General features: G+C 32.6%; 1 protein-coding gene across 1 annotated transcript; it reads right to left on the reverse strand.

Moving 5' to 3' along the window:
* Nucleotides 1–11,038: 11,038 nt before the first annotated feature.
* Nucleotides 11,039–12,349, reverse strand: LOC131073060 (aspartic proteinase nepenthesin-1-like). The gene has a single exon (XM_059217563.1). It carries the CDS (start codon nt 12,347–12,349, stop codon nt 11,039–11,041), a length of 1,311 nt encoding a protein of 436 aa, XP_059073546.1.
* Nucleotides 12,350–17,537: the final 5,188 nt, after the last annotated feature.

A 17,537-nucleotide genomic window follows, 5' to 3' on the forward strand; every position in this document is an offset into this window, starting at 1 on the left:
GGCTTTTTGATCACCCAGTTAAGGGGAGAGCATATTCCTTCCACTTTCGTAGCAAAGCAAACACGTGTTCTTTTTAACCTTTTATTGTAATGATTTGGTAATATCTATATGGAGATGTTGGTCCACAAAAATATGGTGTTTATTTTATCCCTTCAAAGCAATGATTTTCTAATCTAGTAAAGGAACCTAGTCAACAAAGCAAAACTTCGATGTGGTGTCAACAAAATAAAATCGGCAAAAGGGGAAGAACTTCCCTCCTTAACTTTGAATGAATTGGACAAATGAAGTTCTTTTACCTTGCAAAATTTAAATTGATCCTTTTATGCACCAAAGGATGGTGAGGTTCTTTTTAAAGCTCTTTGTTTGCAAAAATAGAAAGATTGTCTTGTTCTTTTTAGAACCCAAAATAAAAAAATTTCTTCTAAGAAAGAAAGAAAGATGTTTTTGTTGTTCTTTTTACTTGCCCAAGATAAAGATGAATTCAATTTTATTTGAACAAGAATTAAAAGACTTTAAATTTTTAACTAACTTAGCTAAGTTAGTAAAACAAATTCAAACTATCGTAACTCTTAAAATAAAAATGAGCTCCAACCTGCACGAAACTATCAGAAATCCTGCAAAATGTCAATTAAAACAGTTAGAAAAACATTGGCTTTGTGGACTTCTACAAGTCTAAATTTAATCTCGGTTACAAATTGATTTTTTTTTTTTCCTTATATCTATGATGCGCTATAGAAAAGACTGTACACGCCACATGATAACCGGGATGTGCTATTCGAAAGACTGAAAGCACTATACTATTTTTCGAATACGCTGCTCTGTTAAGTTCTCGCACCGAGACCTACACGAAAAATGTTAAAAACTCTATGCGCTAAGGGATGGTTTGCACGTACTAGGAAATGAGTCCCACATGCTGAACAGTGAGTCAGATGCACTGGAATGTTAACCAGATGCGCTAAGGGATGTTCCCTACGTGTTAATTCTTGTTTCTCGTGTACCTACAAAAGTGGTTAGATTCAAAAACCGATTTAATTAATGGGGTTATGCCCCATGGTGGGCACTAGAAATGTATGCAGGAAAAGTGGTTTGATGAAATCCAAAATGTGAAAATATTTCAAAGACTTTCCCACACACCCACAGGACTTCTTGGTGCAAGTTATGGAGTCATGAAGAATGACTCAACTTCCCAAGGTAGGTTCCATGGATCTCTATTTCACAAGGTCCCTCAAGCCAATGCCTTTGCTCTCATATCACTGAGAAAAGTGACTTAGGGATGATGAATGCAAGAATGAGGGATGCTTTAGATTTATTTTAACATGAATGCATCCTATTTATGCATGATTCTACACATGAGTTAAACTAGATTATAAGATGACAAGGTTAGCAGCAATACTATCGTAACATGATATACTAGTTATATGATTTAAGCTAATGATAATAGAAATGATCTAAAATGCTTATTAGATTAATTCCTATTAAAAAGAGAGGCTAGATGTATGCTAAAATTTAAGTATAAGTGTGATACTAAAAGCTTGGATCTATATATATGAAAATGGAGAAATGAGGGCTCTATTTATAGGAAAAATAGGGCAATGGATGGTCAAGATTGGAGGAGTTTATCAAGGGTCGGGATTGAAAGTTAATCAATCCATGTTTACAATTCTCACCAATGAAATGGTGACAATTGTCAACAAGAGACTTCTTGAGAGGAGATGCAAGAAGCATTAAATGCTTGAGAAGACCTCATGGTTACCTTAGGAGGTAAGGGTTAAGGTTAGGTTAAGGATATCCATTGGATAAAGCTTTTACCCAAAGGATAAACTCTTGTGCAAGGGTTAAAGAAATAACCATGGGTAAAGCCATGAGTGCTTGATGAGACCCCTAGGTTAGATGAAGGTTGAGTTAGGCAAAAAGTCTCTAACCATGTAAGAAGGGTGAGTTAACCATTAATGGTTATGAAGACTTTGGGGACAAATTTGTAAGAGTCCTTCCAAATTTGGGGGAGCTCAACAAGTTAGCTTGTTGAAGACATTTAAAGGCTTTATTGCTTTTGGAAGGCTTTCCTCCAAATTTGAGAAGTGACATCCTCAAATTTAGGGAAAAGGAATGATTGAAGGGTTTAGGCTAATTGATTAGGATTAGCTAGGTTCTAGAAGAATTTAGGAAGGAGATTTAGGAGGCAAGTGGGAGATGTAGGAAAATGCAAGTGGGTGGGGAAAATAGAATTTAATTAAAATAAAATTAATTTATTTCAATTGTGGTTGCAACTTGCATTTGTCAGATTTTGCAAGTGGGGGGATTTAATTAAATGCAAATTTAATTAAATGGGCTAGAAGGGGGATTTAAATAAATTAGATTTATTTAATTGGGGTGAACTATTTAATTAAATGTAAATTTAATTTAAAAAGTAGAGAGAAGGGATTTAATTAAATAAAATGATTTATTCAATTAAATGATATAAAGGACTTAAGTGAATTTAAATAAATAAATTGAATAATTTATTTAATTAAATAGAAGAATTTGGATGATTTAATTAAATTAGATTTAACTAAATAGATGAATGAGAATAAAATGAGCATTAAATATTCATTTAGGAATATGTTCATTTTTATACGTCTACATTTTTAGTCTAGTTTTCTCTTCTAGTTAGTGTTTGGTGGACAACTATTTTATGTTCATTTTTAAAAGTTGGTTCTTTGGTACGGTGGATTCACTCCTCATGAGGCCCATGGTCTTTTCGCTTTAGCAATTATGTAATGGCTCATGTCTTTCCCGTTTTTAATCCAATCAAACAATGTTTTATTATGTAAGCCTTAAGGGATGTCTCTTTGTTAGGTGAAATGTATGGTTTGGATGGTGTGTTTGTAGGAACAATGTAATAAGAGGCAAATGTTTATATAAATTTTTTAAATTACTTTGATTCAGTTTAGCAATTGTTTCGCAACTATCTTACACCCTTTAATATATATTGTTCATCTATGATTTATCAAACAATAAATGAAGTCTTTACCATTTTGTCTTCACCCACTATTAAAGGTCATCTAAAGTTCCTCACCCTTGCTACATGAAAATCATCCACTAGAATACTTGCCATAACTTCACCTCTCTACTCCTTTAGACCACTCCTCTCCAAATCACCAAAATAAAATGTACATAATCATGCATTGTGGAGCTTGAAGGGCCTATATGCAAGGTCCTATTGACTTAGCGCACCCACCTAGCATCCTTATGAGCCTCCTAAACCGTTCTGACACCTACTGCACTAACCTCATTTGCCCTATCACTCGATTTTTTACATTCTAACAAATGCAACATAGCTAATTAGCTGCTCATCGCTCAATTTTTTGAGGGGCACTATACACTATACCAGATTCCATTGGAGCATACCTAGGCAAGACCCACATAAAAACTAAATTGATTTTGTTTGAAATAGCACTAAAAGAACATTGTCTCAAAAAGGGGAAAATTTGTAGACACTAAAAATTAACCCTCTCCTACTTGAATGTATTACTAATTTATCCTCTAAATTAATTAAATAATTTTATTACTTAATTAAACAAACACTATTCCTCTAATTCAATTTCAAATTTCCCTCTTTGAATTATAATTAAATATCCTCAATTATTTATTTATCATAATTTCTTTTAATATTAATTAAATTATTTTTATTATTTAATTAGTTTATTCTTGCAAAATAATTAAATAATCCTAATTATTTAATTATTTTTTTACATTTTTTACGCATTAATTATAGATAATTTTAAATATTTAATTAATTAATTTCTTCTAGTACCTTATAATTAAATATATTTTTTAATTATTTAATTGTCCCAGTATGTCTTCTATAATTATATAAGTTATTATTTTTTTAATTATTCACTTTTCTAAATAAAGTTCTTCTACAAAGAAATAAAATCAAAATATTTAATTATTTAATTGTCCAAGTATGTCTTCTATAATTATATAAGTTATTATTATTTTTATTATTCACTTTTCTAAATAAATTTCTTCTACAAAGAAATAAAATCAATATTTAATTTATTTTATTCTCTCATATACATGATCAATATTTTTTAGGTATTTAATCCTATTCATATCTTCATCATCCTCAGTTAACTACCATTCACTATCAATCTTTTGATCTTCACTAAAATCATGCATCTAGTTCTATCCATCATGTGATTAGTTAACTCCCTAATTAGCTTAATCTATTATGCTCATTGATTCTCTTCTATTGATTTTCAAATCTATCTCATGCAATCTCTATAATAGATCGATATTAGAACATTCTATATAATCAAATGTTTATTCATGATTCATGGCCTAACCATAGTCTTTGATATTTCTTGTGATCATAGATCTTAATAGAACACTACATAAAAAATTGAGAGCAACATACACACAATTCAGGAAACCTACAAAGAGCAATGGAAGCAATCATGATGTTTCCCAAAAGGTATCATCATAGTTCTTATTCTTTTTGTTTTGCATTTGTCTTACATAGTCTATTGTTGAGATTATGATCTCGTGTGATTTCTAGGTTTTTTTGTTTATCCTTCTATTGATTCATGCCATTTTAATCCCACTCTTATTGTACATATTGAAATGTGAGTAAAAATGCTTCATGTATTTATAATCCACATGCAAACTAGTAAATAAAAGAAAGTATATTTATAGAATATATTATATCTACCAAATGCATAACCATCCATACCCTTTTTTTTTCAGCCAATAATATAATATGATATTTATGCTAACATTTCCCACTTATTACAAAGATTACATAATATAATATATTGTTGTTTTGACCCTATGCTAGTTTTGCTTGATTGTTGGTAAGCATTTGTTTTGTTCCAAGCTTTGGGCCCTATGAAAAATTCATCTTGTCTTAATGAAAGACATTTTCCCACCCCTCCCCAGCCCCCCCTCCTATCCCATCTCCCCTACTCCCCTATTACATTTCTTCTATAAATATAACCCTAAAACAACTCAAGTTTCGTCTTTCTAAGGGATCCTTCTTAAGGATTATATTACAAAACTTGTTGACTCTATAAAATAAATACACATTCTTGAAAACTATATTTCCTTAAAAAAATAATCTTGAATTAGGTGGAACTCCATCAAGCTATCTTATCACCCTCAAAAGAATGTAGCTCCAAGCTAAACTCTTGAGTTCTTGGACTAACATTACTATGAACTCTTGAATCACAAATTATTAAATTGTTGAATGATAATGCATACTGAGTAGCACTCATAGAGATCTATCCAGTTGTCTTATGACCCTCAAAAGGTTATAATTCTTGATCATATTCTCATGAACACATTAGGAAACAATCCATATTCAGTGTACCAAATCCCCCACATGCCTTCAAAGAAACAAACTTCACAATATAAACATCATTCAAACTTATCAACATTTATAAAATAAAAATAAAAATAAAAAATACTTCTCATGCAAAACAACATCTTAAAACTAGGAGCCAACTTGATAAAAATCTTCTATCTCCAACAACCTCCAAACAACCTCCAAACAACCTCCAAAGAGAAGCAATTACTTTTGCATAACTTTATCCAGAACCAACATAAGTTTCTTCTTCTACTTAGACTTGGACAACCTCTTCAATGTCTTAGGGTTAGTAATCTTTTGCAACTTCATCCCAACGTCAACTCAGTCCCTTTCTTCTTGTTTACATATATTTATAAGAAAAGAACGAAAGGTTATCGCAATAAAATTGCCCAAATTCTTAGTCCAACCTCATGAAGAAATAGACATCGTCAAATCCTAACAAACTATAGGACATTCTTAGACACACGGATTGCCAAAAATTTGTTCCCTTGGGAGGTAGGTACTAGACTAGTAGTGAAAGATCGACATTAGCCTTTAACCTTACATGACACAATATGCATCTTCCCTAGGTTGTTCTCTCATCAAAGATGCCACGAGAAATGTGTAATGATCTTTATCCTCCATCGTTGGAAGCCCTTTGAGCAATAGTGAGACCATGCTTTGTGATTTGTTCTATTGCCGTTTATCGAATCCTAGATTTCACAATATTGCCCGCAGTAAGCATATTGGCACAAATCCTTAGAAGCCTATATACCATTTTTTCTACTCAAAATCCTTCATTCTCCATTCGATCCCATTGTTACAAGATTTTTGGTTCCTTATTTATTTCACGCTTAATTCTCCTACAAGCCGCAGTGTCACCAATAACATTTTTCTGAGATAAACTAAGATTTAGGATACCAAAAACATTGAAAACTCAATTTCGTTAGAGATATACAAGTGGCTGTGGAACTGAGACATTCCTTATATTTGCAAATTGAAAAATCAATAACAGTAAACATTTGAATATCTTCCTATCCTTACTCTCACGGCAGACTCCGTCCACACATTCTCTCATAATTTCATTCGCCTTCTTCGGAAAAGAGAAGAAGCGGGTTTATCCTTGCTCGCCATTACTGATCTGAGTGGTAGAAGAAGCAGGTTTATCCTTGATCACCATTTCTGATCTCCTCTCCTTCACATGTCACGCCATTTCTCATCGCTCCATCTCAGCAACGATCATGTCCTTTCATTGCCTCCTTACACCTAGCAATTATGAGTTTTGCCTGCTCTAATACCGCAATGAAAGACCAGGTAAATATACTTCATCTGTTTTTATTTATATGAAAAACAACAAACAATAGTGAGTAGGTTTATACAAAGGAATACAGATTCCAATTCCATAACCGTCCATAATCGTATAATATCAATTATTAATTTAATACAACATTTACACTAACACACAAGTTATAAGATCACCAATAATATAGGGGAAAGGACCCAGTAGTTGTGCACCCTAACTTCGCGCTTCTCAAAATCTTACTTGGAAATTTCAAATCACTGATTTTTTTACAGCAACTTACTTGGCAAGTCCCCTACTTATTACTAAGGTTTCAGGGCCACATCATCAAATATGATGCCACATCAGCATGCTTTTTGCCAAGGTGTCCAAAACAGCCCCCTAGAAAAAGTGAGACCAATAGGCGTACAAAAAAGACCCCAATAGTTGTGCAGCTGACATGGCATCACCTGATTGGTTACCTTTTACAATATTAGTACATTTCTTAACAACTATTGGTACATTTTCTAACAAATGTTGGTACATTTCCTAACAAAAATTGATATTTTTTGTTTCAAACAATAGGTTTTATTTGTTCAATTTTTGGAACAAAAGGTATCAACAACCCTCACAACAATTGGTACATGCTCAACTACTGGGTCCTTTCCCCTAATGTCCTTATTCTAGTTAGAAACTTCCTACATGGTACAGAAAGCAACCACATCAAGGAAGCTCAATTTCCTTGCTCTAATTAAATGACTCATCCTTTCTAGCTAGCAAAAAGTATATAGTCAAGAATCACAAGTAGTAATAAAATTCATGTTATGTACGTAGAAAGAAAAGTAATAGTATAGAAAATTTAGTTGTATTTATAGGAGGGGTCCATGATGTAATAATTGTTCACTTCTTGTTTATTCAATCGTGTAATTATTAATTTAAAAAAAAAAAATACAAATTAAAAGTTAATTAATAAATTTCACATGTATCAATAGTTGTCTATTTCTATTCTCAATACTTAAAATTTGTGGACTTGCACATGATTATTGGCGTATCAGACAACACATTCAAATGACCACTTTTTGACTCTCACTTTCATAACAGATCCTACAATGTTCTTCATTACTACCTAGATACCATAGCAATAACTATAAGTAGTTAAGTCGCATATGGAGAGAGCAGTTAAAAAAACCATTGAAATGTAACCAATTAGGATATGTGGTTGTACAAAGTTATCTATATAAACTATTGGTGCTTTCCCCCTAGATTTCAATGAAGTTGGTTCAATGATTTCACAATAATGTGTTGTTTTTTGTCTTTATGTGAGGCATTGAATTGAACATTTTAAACAAAATTCATACTTTCTTTCATCTATAACATAATAACATGTTTCAGGTCCCTTCAAAACCTATTTGTTCCATAATCAAAAACATATATAACATGTAAAAAAATGTTAAAATTTTGAAGATGACATGAGTTAATTATTTTTATATTTCTTATGTATATTCTAAATATATATTTCTTAGTTTTAAAATATAATTTTAAAACATTTCTTAATAGCTTATTTTTTGTGTTTGATATTTTTAATAAGTGATATTATTTTGTAATTCTATTGATAGGCATATTATACTCACATAACATATTGAAAATGTTTGTCAATAAAACTTCCTTGATTAAATTTACACGTCTATAATTACTATTACTTTTTCTATTATATCTTTAATTTTAATAATATAAGTTTTGTATGATATGTTTGAAACAATCAATTAGTTTCCAATCACCTAGATTACATTATTTTTATAACTTTAAATGGTTGCCTTTAATTTATTTGAATTGAACTAAATTAAATTTCCATGCGTTGGATGATGGATTTAGGAAGAAAATTCTATGTAGTTTTAGATGATTTTAATTATAAGGTTATCTTAATTGTTGGCTATGTGACATGACTCCATCTACCATTAGACCTTGAGCAGATGGCATATTTATTTGAGTTGATCTTGAGGTTGATAAATGTTGATTTGACCACCTAGGGTTTGGTTCATTCCTGATAGGGAATCCAGGTGATTTTGTAAGAGAAACCATCCATTTTTTTAGCATAAGTATTGTAGATTTCAGGACAAAATAAAATTCAAAGATAAATGGGATCAACAAACATTTAATATCCCTAATTTAGGCATCCGTAACATCTTCATTTTTTTTGTTGTTGCAGCCTTCAATCCTGCTACTTTGTAGCTACTAATGATATTCCAAGAAAGAACTAGACGTATTTGTCTGAATTCTTATTCTTGAACTACACTATATAAGGTTATTCAAAGATTAAATATGCTATAAATCTGTTATAATTTCTAAGCACTACTTCACAATTTATCCTAAAAAAACCATCCAAAAATATTGCTGGTTTATCAATTGATTTATCTCTAATATAGCACAATTCAATATTTATGATTTATTTACTAAATATGATACATTTGTTTAAGACCATTGTTAAATTATTCTTCTATGTACTTATGGTACTAAACTATATTAAATATTATTTTTTCAGGGGCACCATGATTCATCATTGATTATGTCCATGTTACGGGGGTGCCATGATTGATCATAGATTATGTGAGGGAAAAAAAAAGAGGGAGAGATGTCAATGTTAGGTCGATAATGTTAGGTCGATGATGAAGGCCACATTAAAGGCAATCACCCTTGCATGGGTGTAGGATGGAGACTTGACTGTAGAATTAGTCATCTCTCCATTTTAATCTCACCGTATTTGTTCTCTCTATCTAGGGGCTTCTATTTTTAATAATGTGATTCTTTTATTATTTTAATTGCATCTTACCAAGTTTTAAAATGGGACAAAATATCACTCTTCCTTGCGACCTCAATGAACTTATGAAATTGTAATTGTATGTGAGCTGTAAGCATGTGAACGTGTTCTCAAATTGATCCTTTTGACTAGTAGTGAAGTACACACATAATCATTGCATATTGCATGCATATTTTATAAAAGGTTTTTGTATTTAAGTTGAAAGCAAGACAATATTTCCTGATTATAATTAATTTGTGAATGATTAAATGTTAAGAATGACACAATTTATATTATTAGCACATATCTTTCAACCAGCCTAGTTATTTTAATGCTATTTCATTTTATTTTTATTAGCTCTTCAATTAATAATATGTTCGAATTATTAAAATATGTTTATTTGATACAATAACATATTTCAATTACTTTCATATTGGATAGTGGGATAAAAACATTCCCGTTAATTCATAAATAGAATGAAACTTTTATATAGCTTTAATTCAAAATGCAACTTTCTATTTTCAATTTAGGAATGTTTTTCAATAGTACAATTCAATTTAGGAATGTTTCCAAATGTTGTGTATTTCTAAATGTAATTTCCTATTTTAATTAAAATGTCAATTTCTATTTAGAAAGAATCATTTAAAGTTGTAATTGAAAATACAAATTTTTATTTTCAATTTAGAAATGCTTATAATGGTCCACAAATTCATTGGTTAGCTAATTGGTAAAGTATAATACAAGTCATTTTGGTTTGGGTTATAAAGAAAAACTATTAGTTAATATAATTTGTTTAGTAAATTCCTATTTTAATTAAAATGTCAATTTCTATTTTGAAAGATTCATTTAAAGTTGTAATTAAAAATACAAATTTATATTTTCAATTTAGAAATGTTTCTAATGGTCCACAAATTCATTGGTTAGCTAATTGGTAAAGTATAATGCAAGTCATTTTGGTTTGGGTTATAAAGAAAAACTATTAGTTAATATAATTTGTTTAGTACATAAAAATGTATTATTGTTTAGTAAATTATATTAGACAAATTAATTTTTTTTTAAAAAGATTATTTCAAGGGCTACAATCCTACAAAAGATTATGTCATAGAGACTTTGTTTGATGGCTCAACTATTTCTTAGAAATATCTTAGGGTATTTTGATTTGAAGATCTCTTTAATAAGTTATTTTAAAATACCTACAAGATGAGATAACATATTATATTTAGATAGTGCACAAAATATGTAAATGATAGAATTATATAACACAGAAAACTTACAGAAAAGATAAATCACATATATTATTATAAAAATAATAATACATAAAAATGAAATCACTATTAAAAAGCCTACATTAAAAATATATATATATTATATTGCACAATAATATTACATAATGCAGAAACCATGGCATATTAGGAAGCGTAAAAACTATACACGAGACAGGTGGCCACATAGCATATCAGAGAGTGCAAAAAAACAAACATAAGAGACCAAATTATATCAGACTGTAGAAAACATTCATAAGAGACTAGATCATATATTAAGCATACACGAAGATGAGATCACATCTTATTTTAAGTTGAAAGAATATGACAATGGCATACAGAGGAAGAAGAAGTGGCAGAAGCAGAGTGATGATTATTCAAAGAGAATTACATTTAGTGGGCTTAAAGGAGAGTGTGTTCTGAGCATTGTCGTAAAGGATTTGGAAGTTCTGCTGTTGAATATTTCCGAAGATGGAAACCATCCCTGATGAACTCTTCATGGCGAGGCACAAGAGATCGTCAGATGCACGAGTGAAAAAGTTCTCTTGTGGAAGCTCGTAATTCACGCCGCCTTCGAAGTTGAAAGCGAGTGAAGGCAAGGTGACCTGACCTGATGTCTCGTAACACAGATCCAGCCCCACGGAAGATCCGTCTGCAGGAGTAAGATCAATGGCGGACTCAATTGCTTCCTTCAGAGGAGTGTAGGCAGGCTCGAATAGAAAGGTAAGGGTGGTTCCCGAGTCGATGATCACACCTCCTCCACCGTCCGATTGTAGATCAAAAATTCCAGGAGGAATATTTACGGGCTTCCCATTAAGGGTGATTCCTGTAAGAGGAATATACCAGAAAGAAGGATTCACATTGTTCTTAATGAATGGGATCGTGTTGGCTCCGCGCAAGGAAGCACTCTCACCAAAAATTAGAGGGCTTGTTTGTGAAGGAGAATCGGTGATGGGCAAAAGACAGTAAGAGAATTTGTTATCTACCTTAGAGCCTAATTGTGAGATGAGTGAGAGAGGACCTCTTCCCAGGCCTACAAGACCGGCGCCCTGCTGAGAGAATCCTTCGTTGTCATGGCCGCATCCAAAAGCAATGCCTGCAAACATACTGTCGCTGCCGCTGCCAATGGAGAATGACTCCTTACCCAGGTCACCGCTGGTGCTAGAACCATCGCCATAGCTATACTGAAATGTACAATCTGGATTGCATCCAGTTTTAAATGTGGTCAAAGCATTGCAAAGAGAGTTATTGCAAGGAATTGTGGAATACGTAGACGATCTGGAGGGGTCGAAGATTGGCGTAGGCTGATTGTAGCAGTTCTGGCAAGGCATGCACCGAGTCCACATCAGATCGCTCCCCGTGTCAACAATCGCTTCGAAACTCACAGAGGGTGTTCCCACTGCAATGTTCATGAGAAATTCTCCATTTCCCACGCGAATGGGCGTTTCAGCATCTAATTGCCCAGCTATCCGCTGCTTTAGAAATGCCTCTATCCTATTCAATCGTATCTTACTTCGATCCACCGCCCCACTCAATCGTTTGGCAAAACTGAAATCTCCCTCTGATCTCCGCGTTAGATTCACGCTTAATTTCAACCCAGCACTAAACATTATATCAGAAGAAGATGTCATCATGGGGATACTAAAGCAGATGAAGGCCAGAACACCGAACAGCTTAGAATACTCCATTTTTCTTTTTCAATAATATGCTTCGTCTGTAGAGGAAGAGCAAACTGAGTTGATATAAGCAGTTAGATTTGTTTCCGACACTCAAGAAGTCTCGCAATGGAAACCTGGACAAGTCTAGGTAGTTAACTTAGGGTGGGGTCTCATGGAGGGGGCTTAAGCTCTATTTTTAAGGAAGAGGGGTCCCATGAAAAAGCATATTTTTTGGCTACGGGATTAATTAGAATCTTTTCTTAAAAAATAGAGCTCCTACCTTTTAGGCTTGAAAATCTACTGGTGAAAATGGGGTGGGGCTCTAGCCCCACCAGTTTAGGAATGTATTATGCCATTTGTCAATTACATAAATTTTAGAAGAAAAACTAAATTTGTTTACTACCAATTTACTTAAATTTAGGAGTTTAACTTAAGTTAATCTCACTACAAAGTTCATGATATCCTTAAATTTGGAAGCTGAAATTTTTAAGCTACAAAACAAAATTCATGGGACCGCTAGCTTTAAAATATTCCTAAAAAACCTCAACAGCTCCAGCTCTATTGTTTTAGGAAGCCCCCCTCCATGGGACCCCACCCCTAAACATCACTTGCAACTATAATTTGCAATATTTAATCTTATGTTCTCATGCTGCTGCTTAACTCTATTTTCTGCTTAAATTTAAGCAATTAAAACTGTGAAAAAAGAGATAATTTAGAATCTTTTCCTATTTTGGTGGAGAATTAAAAATAAGCCATGGAAAAAAAGGGGTTTTCAAATTTTAAGTGCACAAAATAGTATTAATACTATTAATACAAAGTTAAAATGTTTTGTTTAAAAATAAGCAGCAAAGAGAGCAGTTTACTAGAGTCTGTTGACAAGGATAGTTTGTAGTTTATTGTATCAACAATTGATGATTCAATTGAGGATAAGACGGATTCAACTCTTAGTGCTTTGTCATAAAAAATTCTTCGATTCCTTTCTTTCTAGATTTCCCAAACAAGGCAGGAAGGAGATATTTCTAAAATCTTACTTAAGGTGCTTTCCTTGGAAGGTAATGGCTAGCATTGAAAGAGTGTAACTATATCATTAGAAAGAGTTTTTATCCAACCAAGTTTTGCACATAACCATTGCCAACATTTTGAGGCAAATGGGCAATTTAGAAGGAGATGATCCACTATTTTTTCTTGAGCTTTACACAAAATGCATCTTGAAGGCCCTTCATAACCAATTTTGGTAAATCTTTATTCTATGAAAATCTTCTTTTTGAAAGCCAACCATACAAAAATACCTTCCTTTAGGATGGTCTTTATGTTCCAAAAGAGTTTTTGTGAGATAATTTGAACCCCTTGGTTCCCAAAGTTTGATAGAACCCTATAACCATCTTTAGCATTATATTGCCCTATTTTGGAAAAGGCCCATATTAGAGAATCTTTTCCTATTATGGGATTTATTGTTCTTGCACTAATGAGATCTGATAGCTCGTTAATTTCATTGATAGGGATAGGCAATCCCTCCAATTGTTTCCATCTCCAACCTTGTATGTTAGTATCTGAGTCCAAAACCAAGTAATCACTAACTCGAGATTCCCAATGATGTTGGAGCCATTGCTTAGTTGTTGGTATATTGAGAGAGTTGTCAATGCTTGGGTATCCACCCCATGAATTTTCCTAGAAGAGGCTAAAAGATCAATCACGGATGTCCCAAGACATGGAGTTTGCAATTAAACTTTTGCATGCGACAATGAAATTCCAGGTCCTAGATCCCTTTGGAGGGAAATTAGATCTCAGGAGGTTATGAGGTTCTACATCTATGAGGTAATTTGTTACCATCATCCTCACCCATTTTTATTTGGGGTCCTTAATGACCTTCCATACTAGTTTTGCTCCCAAGGCCTTGTTTTGCAATTGAAGGTTTTTGATTCCTAGCCCCCTAGGGGCTTAGGTTTGATGATTTTGTCCCAAGTAATTAGAGCGATTTTCTATTTTTCTTCAATGTTTTTTCAGAAGAAGTTTCTCATTATTTTGATGATGAAGGAATTTATACCAGCAATGAGGGATAGATAGGATAAAAGGTAGATGGGGAGAGTAGAGATGACTACTTGGAGCATTACCAGTTTGTCAACCCATGAGAGCCATTTTGCTTTCCAAGATTTTATATTATGATCCATCTTAATCTTTAGAGGATCCCATAGCTTGGAATTTCTCAATCCTCTATCAATTTGAATGCCCAGGTGAATACAAGGTAGATTGCCTATTTTGTAGTTAAAGATTCTTTGGATCATTACCTCTAAGGGGGCTGGGGTGGAGAAGAAATTCTTTTTTTATTTCTCTTTGTTTATAGTTTGACCTGAGGCTTTCCCATAAGTATCTAGAAGAGTTTTTAGTTGTGTTGCTTCCTTGATCTTAGCTGCACCTAGAAGGAGGTTGTCATCTGCAAATTGTTGATGAGTGGCTACAAAGTTATTAGTGATTTTCACTCTATCCAAGAGGTTGTTAGACTGTTTTGATTTGATAGCCCTCCCTATAACTTTCCTTATTTATTGATATTGCCATCGTATTGCGTGAGAATAAATTGAGGAATTAACTTATAACCTATAAATAGGAGAATCTAGTCACTACCTATCCACTATCAATACCTTGCAATAAATAGGAGATTTCCTCTTTAATTTATATCTGTTGAGTGAGATCCTTAGCATAATTATATTTTCTATGCATAGAAATTTAATCGAGCTTGATGTTGTTTTTTTTTTTGTGACCAAGGAGATGTAGTAAAGAGTCAACTCGGTACAACTTGACCAATCTACATCAGTGTCATGCATCCAACCTAGCATTTAAAAAACTTGATTGTTTCTCTCCCTTCGATAAATCGACCATTTCTTGGTGGGTTGTGTGTTTAAATCAAATGTGATGGGTCTTCAATGTTATTCTATAGACTCTTAATCAGATTCCATGTGATATTCCATAGTGTTTATTTGTAACTAAAGCTAATCATGATATTTTTTGCTAAAAATATCAAGCCTCTTAAGATTTTACTATTGATTCAATTACTAACAAGTTGCTTACCACTTTTACCACATACTCTATGTTCTAGACTTATCTCTTTTAGGTAGAAAATGGCCTTAGATTTGATTAAAATCATCATGAGAACATATTACTTCCTCGGTACTTTAATGCTCTATTTGGGTCCTTGGTCAATCCGAGTTGAATTTTCTAGTCTAATTTAATTCTCTCTTTGACTAGCAATAGAGGAAAGGATCGAGTTGTTGAGTGAGTTCAAATTTTTGTGATAGAAGTTGTAGATTTAATACCCCCATACTTACTAATTTAATGTCCAATTTTTGTACAACATTGCACCAATAGTTGTGACTTTAAAGTTTTTATTGCTATGACGAGTACCAATAATTGAATGAAATAAACCATTTTTTGTGAAAAGAAACCAATCATGTGATGCTACATCAGCTGCACAAGTATTGGGGTCCCTTTTGCAGGCCTATTGGTCTCACTTTTATTTTGGGCTGTTTTGGACACTTTGACAAAAATCATATTGTTGTGGCATCATATTTGATAATGTGGCCTTGAAACCTTGGTTATAAGTAGGGGACTTGCCAAGTAAACTATTGTAAAACATTCAGAGTGATTTTAAATTTCCACATTGGATTTTGAGAAGCGTGAAGTTAGGGTGCACAACTATTGGGTCCTCTCCACTATTCATTGTGGCATTTTTCCAAGTCAAGCAAATACTTTGTAAATCGTTCTTTGTTGAGTTTCTATTAGTATGCCTTCTGTATGTTCTTAACCATACCTATCTTGACATTTAAATGTTACATATCAATATAGGAGGAAGATCTCCTATCTAGATCCTCCATTCGCTTTCCTACAGAAAAATGTTCTAAGCTTGTTTTTGTAGGTGTTGGTGAAAAAGTTAAGGGTTATAAGCTTTAAGATCCTGTAGCAATGAAAATAGTATATTCTAAAGATGCAATTTTCAAGGATCTATAATGATTTGAAAATGATGAAGAACCTTAGGTGAGGCCTAACAAAATAGGGAATTTTGATATTAAGATTGAACCACAAAAAGATACACAAGTAGAACAACCTCAAGAAGATGCACATGTATAACAACTTAATGAACATGAATGTGAAGAAGAAGGATTAGAAGAGAATCTTGAAGATGAATAAGTAGCACATCTTTTTACACCTTAAAAAAGATCCACTAGATAATGTAAGCCTATTGATATGTATGGATATAGTCCATCTGATTTTTGTTGTATTTTTCTTTATCTTGTACTAATAGTGAACCTAGATTTATGAAAGAGACCTCATCTTTAGACGACCATGAATCTAGGTTAAAAGCAATGGAAGATGAAATAAAGGTTTTGGAAAAATGTGACACATGGGATCTAGTTGAGCTTCTTAAGGGGAGAAAAGCCATTGGATGCAAATGGGTATTTAAGAATAAATTTAGAGAAGATGATAAGTTGGAATGGTGTAAGGCTTAGTTAGTGGCAAAAGGTTTCTCACAGGTTAAGGGAGTGGATTTTGGTGATTTTTTTTCTCTTGTAGCTAAACTAACTTCCACTAGATTCCTTTTATCTATTGCAATTTCTTTTGATGTAGAAGTTGAGAAATAGATTTTAAAATAACTTTCTTACATGGGGATCTTGATGAGGAAATATTTATTAAAAAATATGATAATTTTATTGTGAAGGGAGACGAACACTTGGTTTGCGGGTTAAAAAGATCATTTTATGGTTTGAATTAGTCACCAAGTATGTGGTATTAGAAATTTGATGTTTTTTCATTGAATCATGAGTTTGTTAGAAGTCAAGATCATTGTGTTTATTTAAATTAATTAATGATCAATTACTATTCATTGTCCTATATGTTGATATGAAACTTAAGAGTCAATTATCTGGTACATTTGATATCAAAGATTTAGGGGTTGCAAAATATATCTTGGGTATGGAAATCAATAGGGATTGGGTTAACTAAAAATTATGGTTAAGTCAAATGAAGTATGATAACACTATTTTGCAGTATTTTGCTATGCTTTATTGTAAACCAATTAATATTCCCTTTCTAGTTGGCACTAAGATATCTCTATAACAATTTCCTAAAATATGTGATGGACTTGAAGAGTTGTTTAAAGTTCCATAGTGCCGGTGTTGTAGGAAGCCTTATGTATACTATGGTCTATGCAAGACGAGATATTTCCCAA

This window comes from Cryptomeria japonica, chromosome 3 (genome assembly GCF_030272615.1).
Source record: "Cryptomeria japonica chromosome 3, Sugi_1.0, whole genome shotgun sequence".
Classification (NCBI taxonomy): Eukaryota; Viridiplantae; Streptophyta; class Pinopsida; order Cupressales; family Cupressaceae; genus Cryptomeria; species Cryptomeria japonica.

Bases quoted from the DNA above. Each gene is read 5' to 3' on its own strand.
- LOC131073060 (XM_059217563.1), bottom strand. From the start codon at position 12,349: ATGGAGTATTCTAAGCTGTTCGGTGTTCTGGCCTTCATCTGCTTTAGT.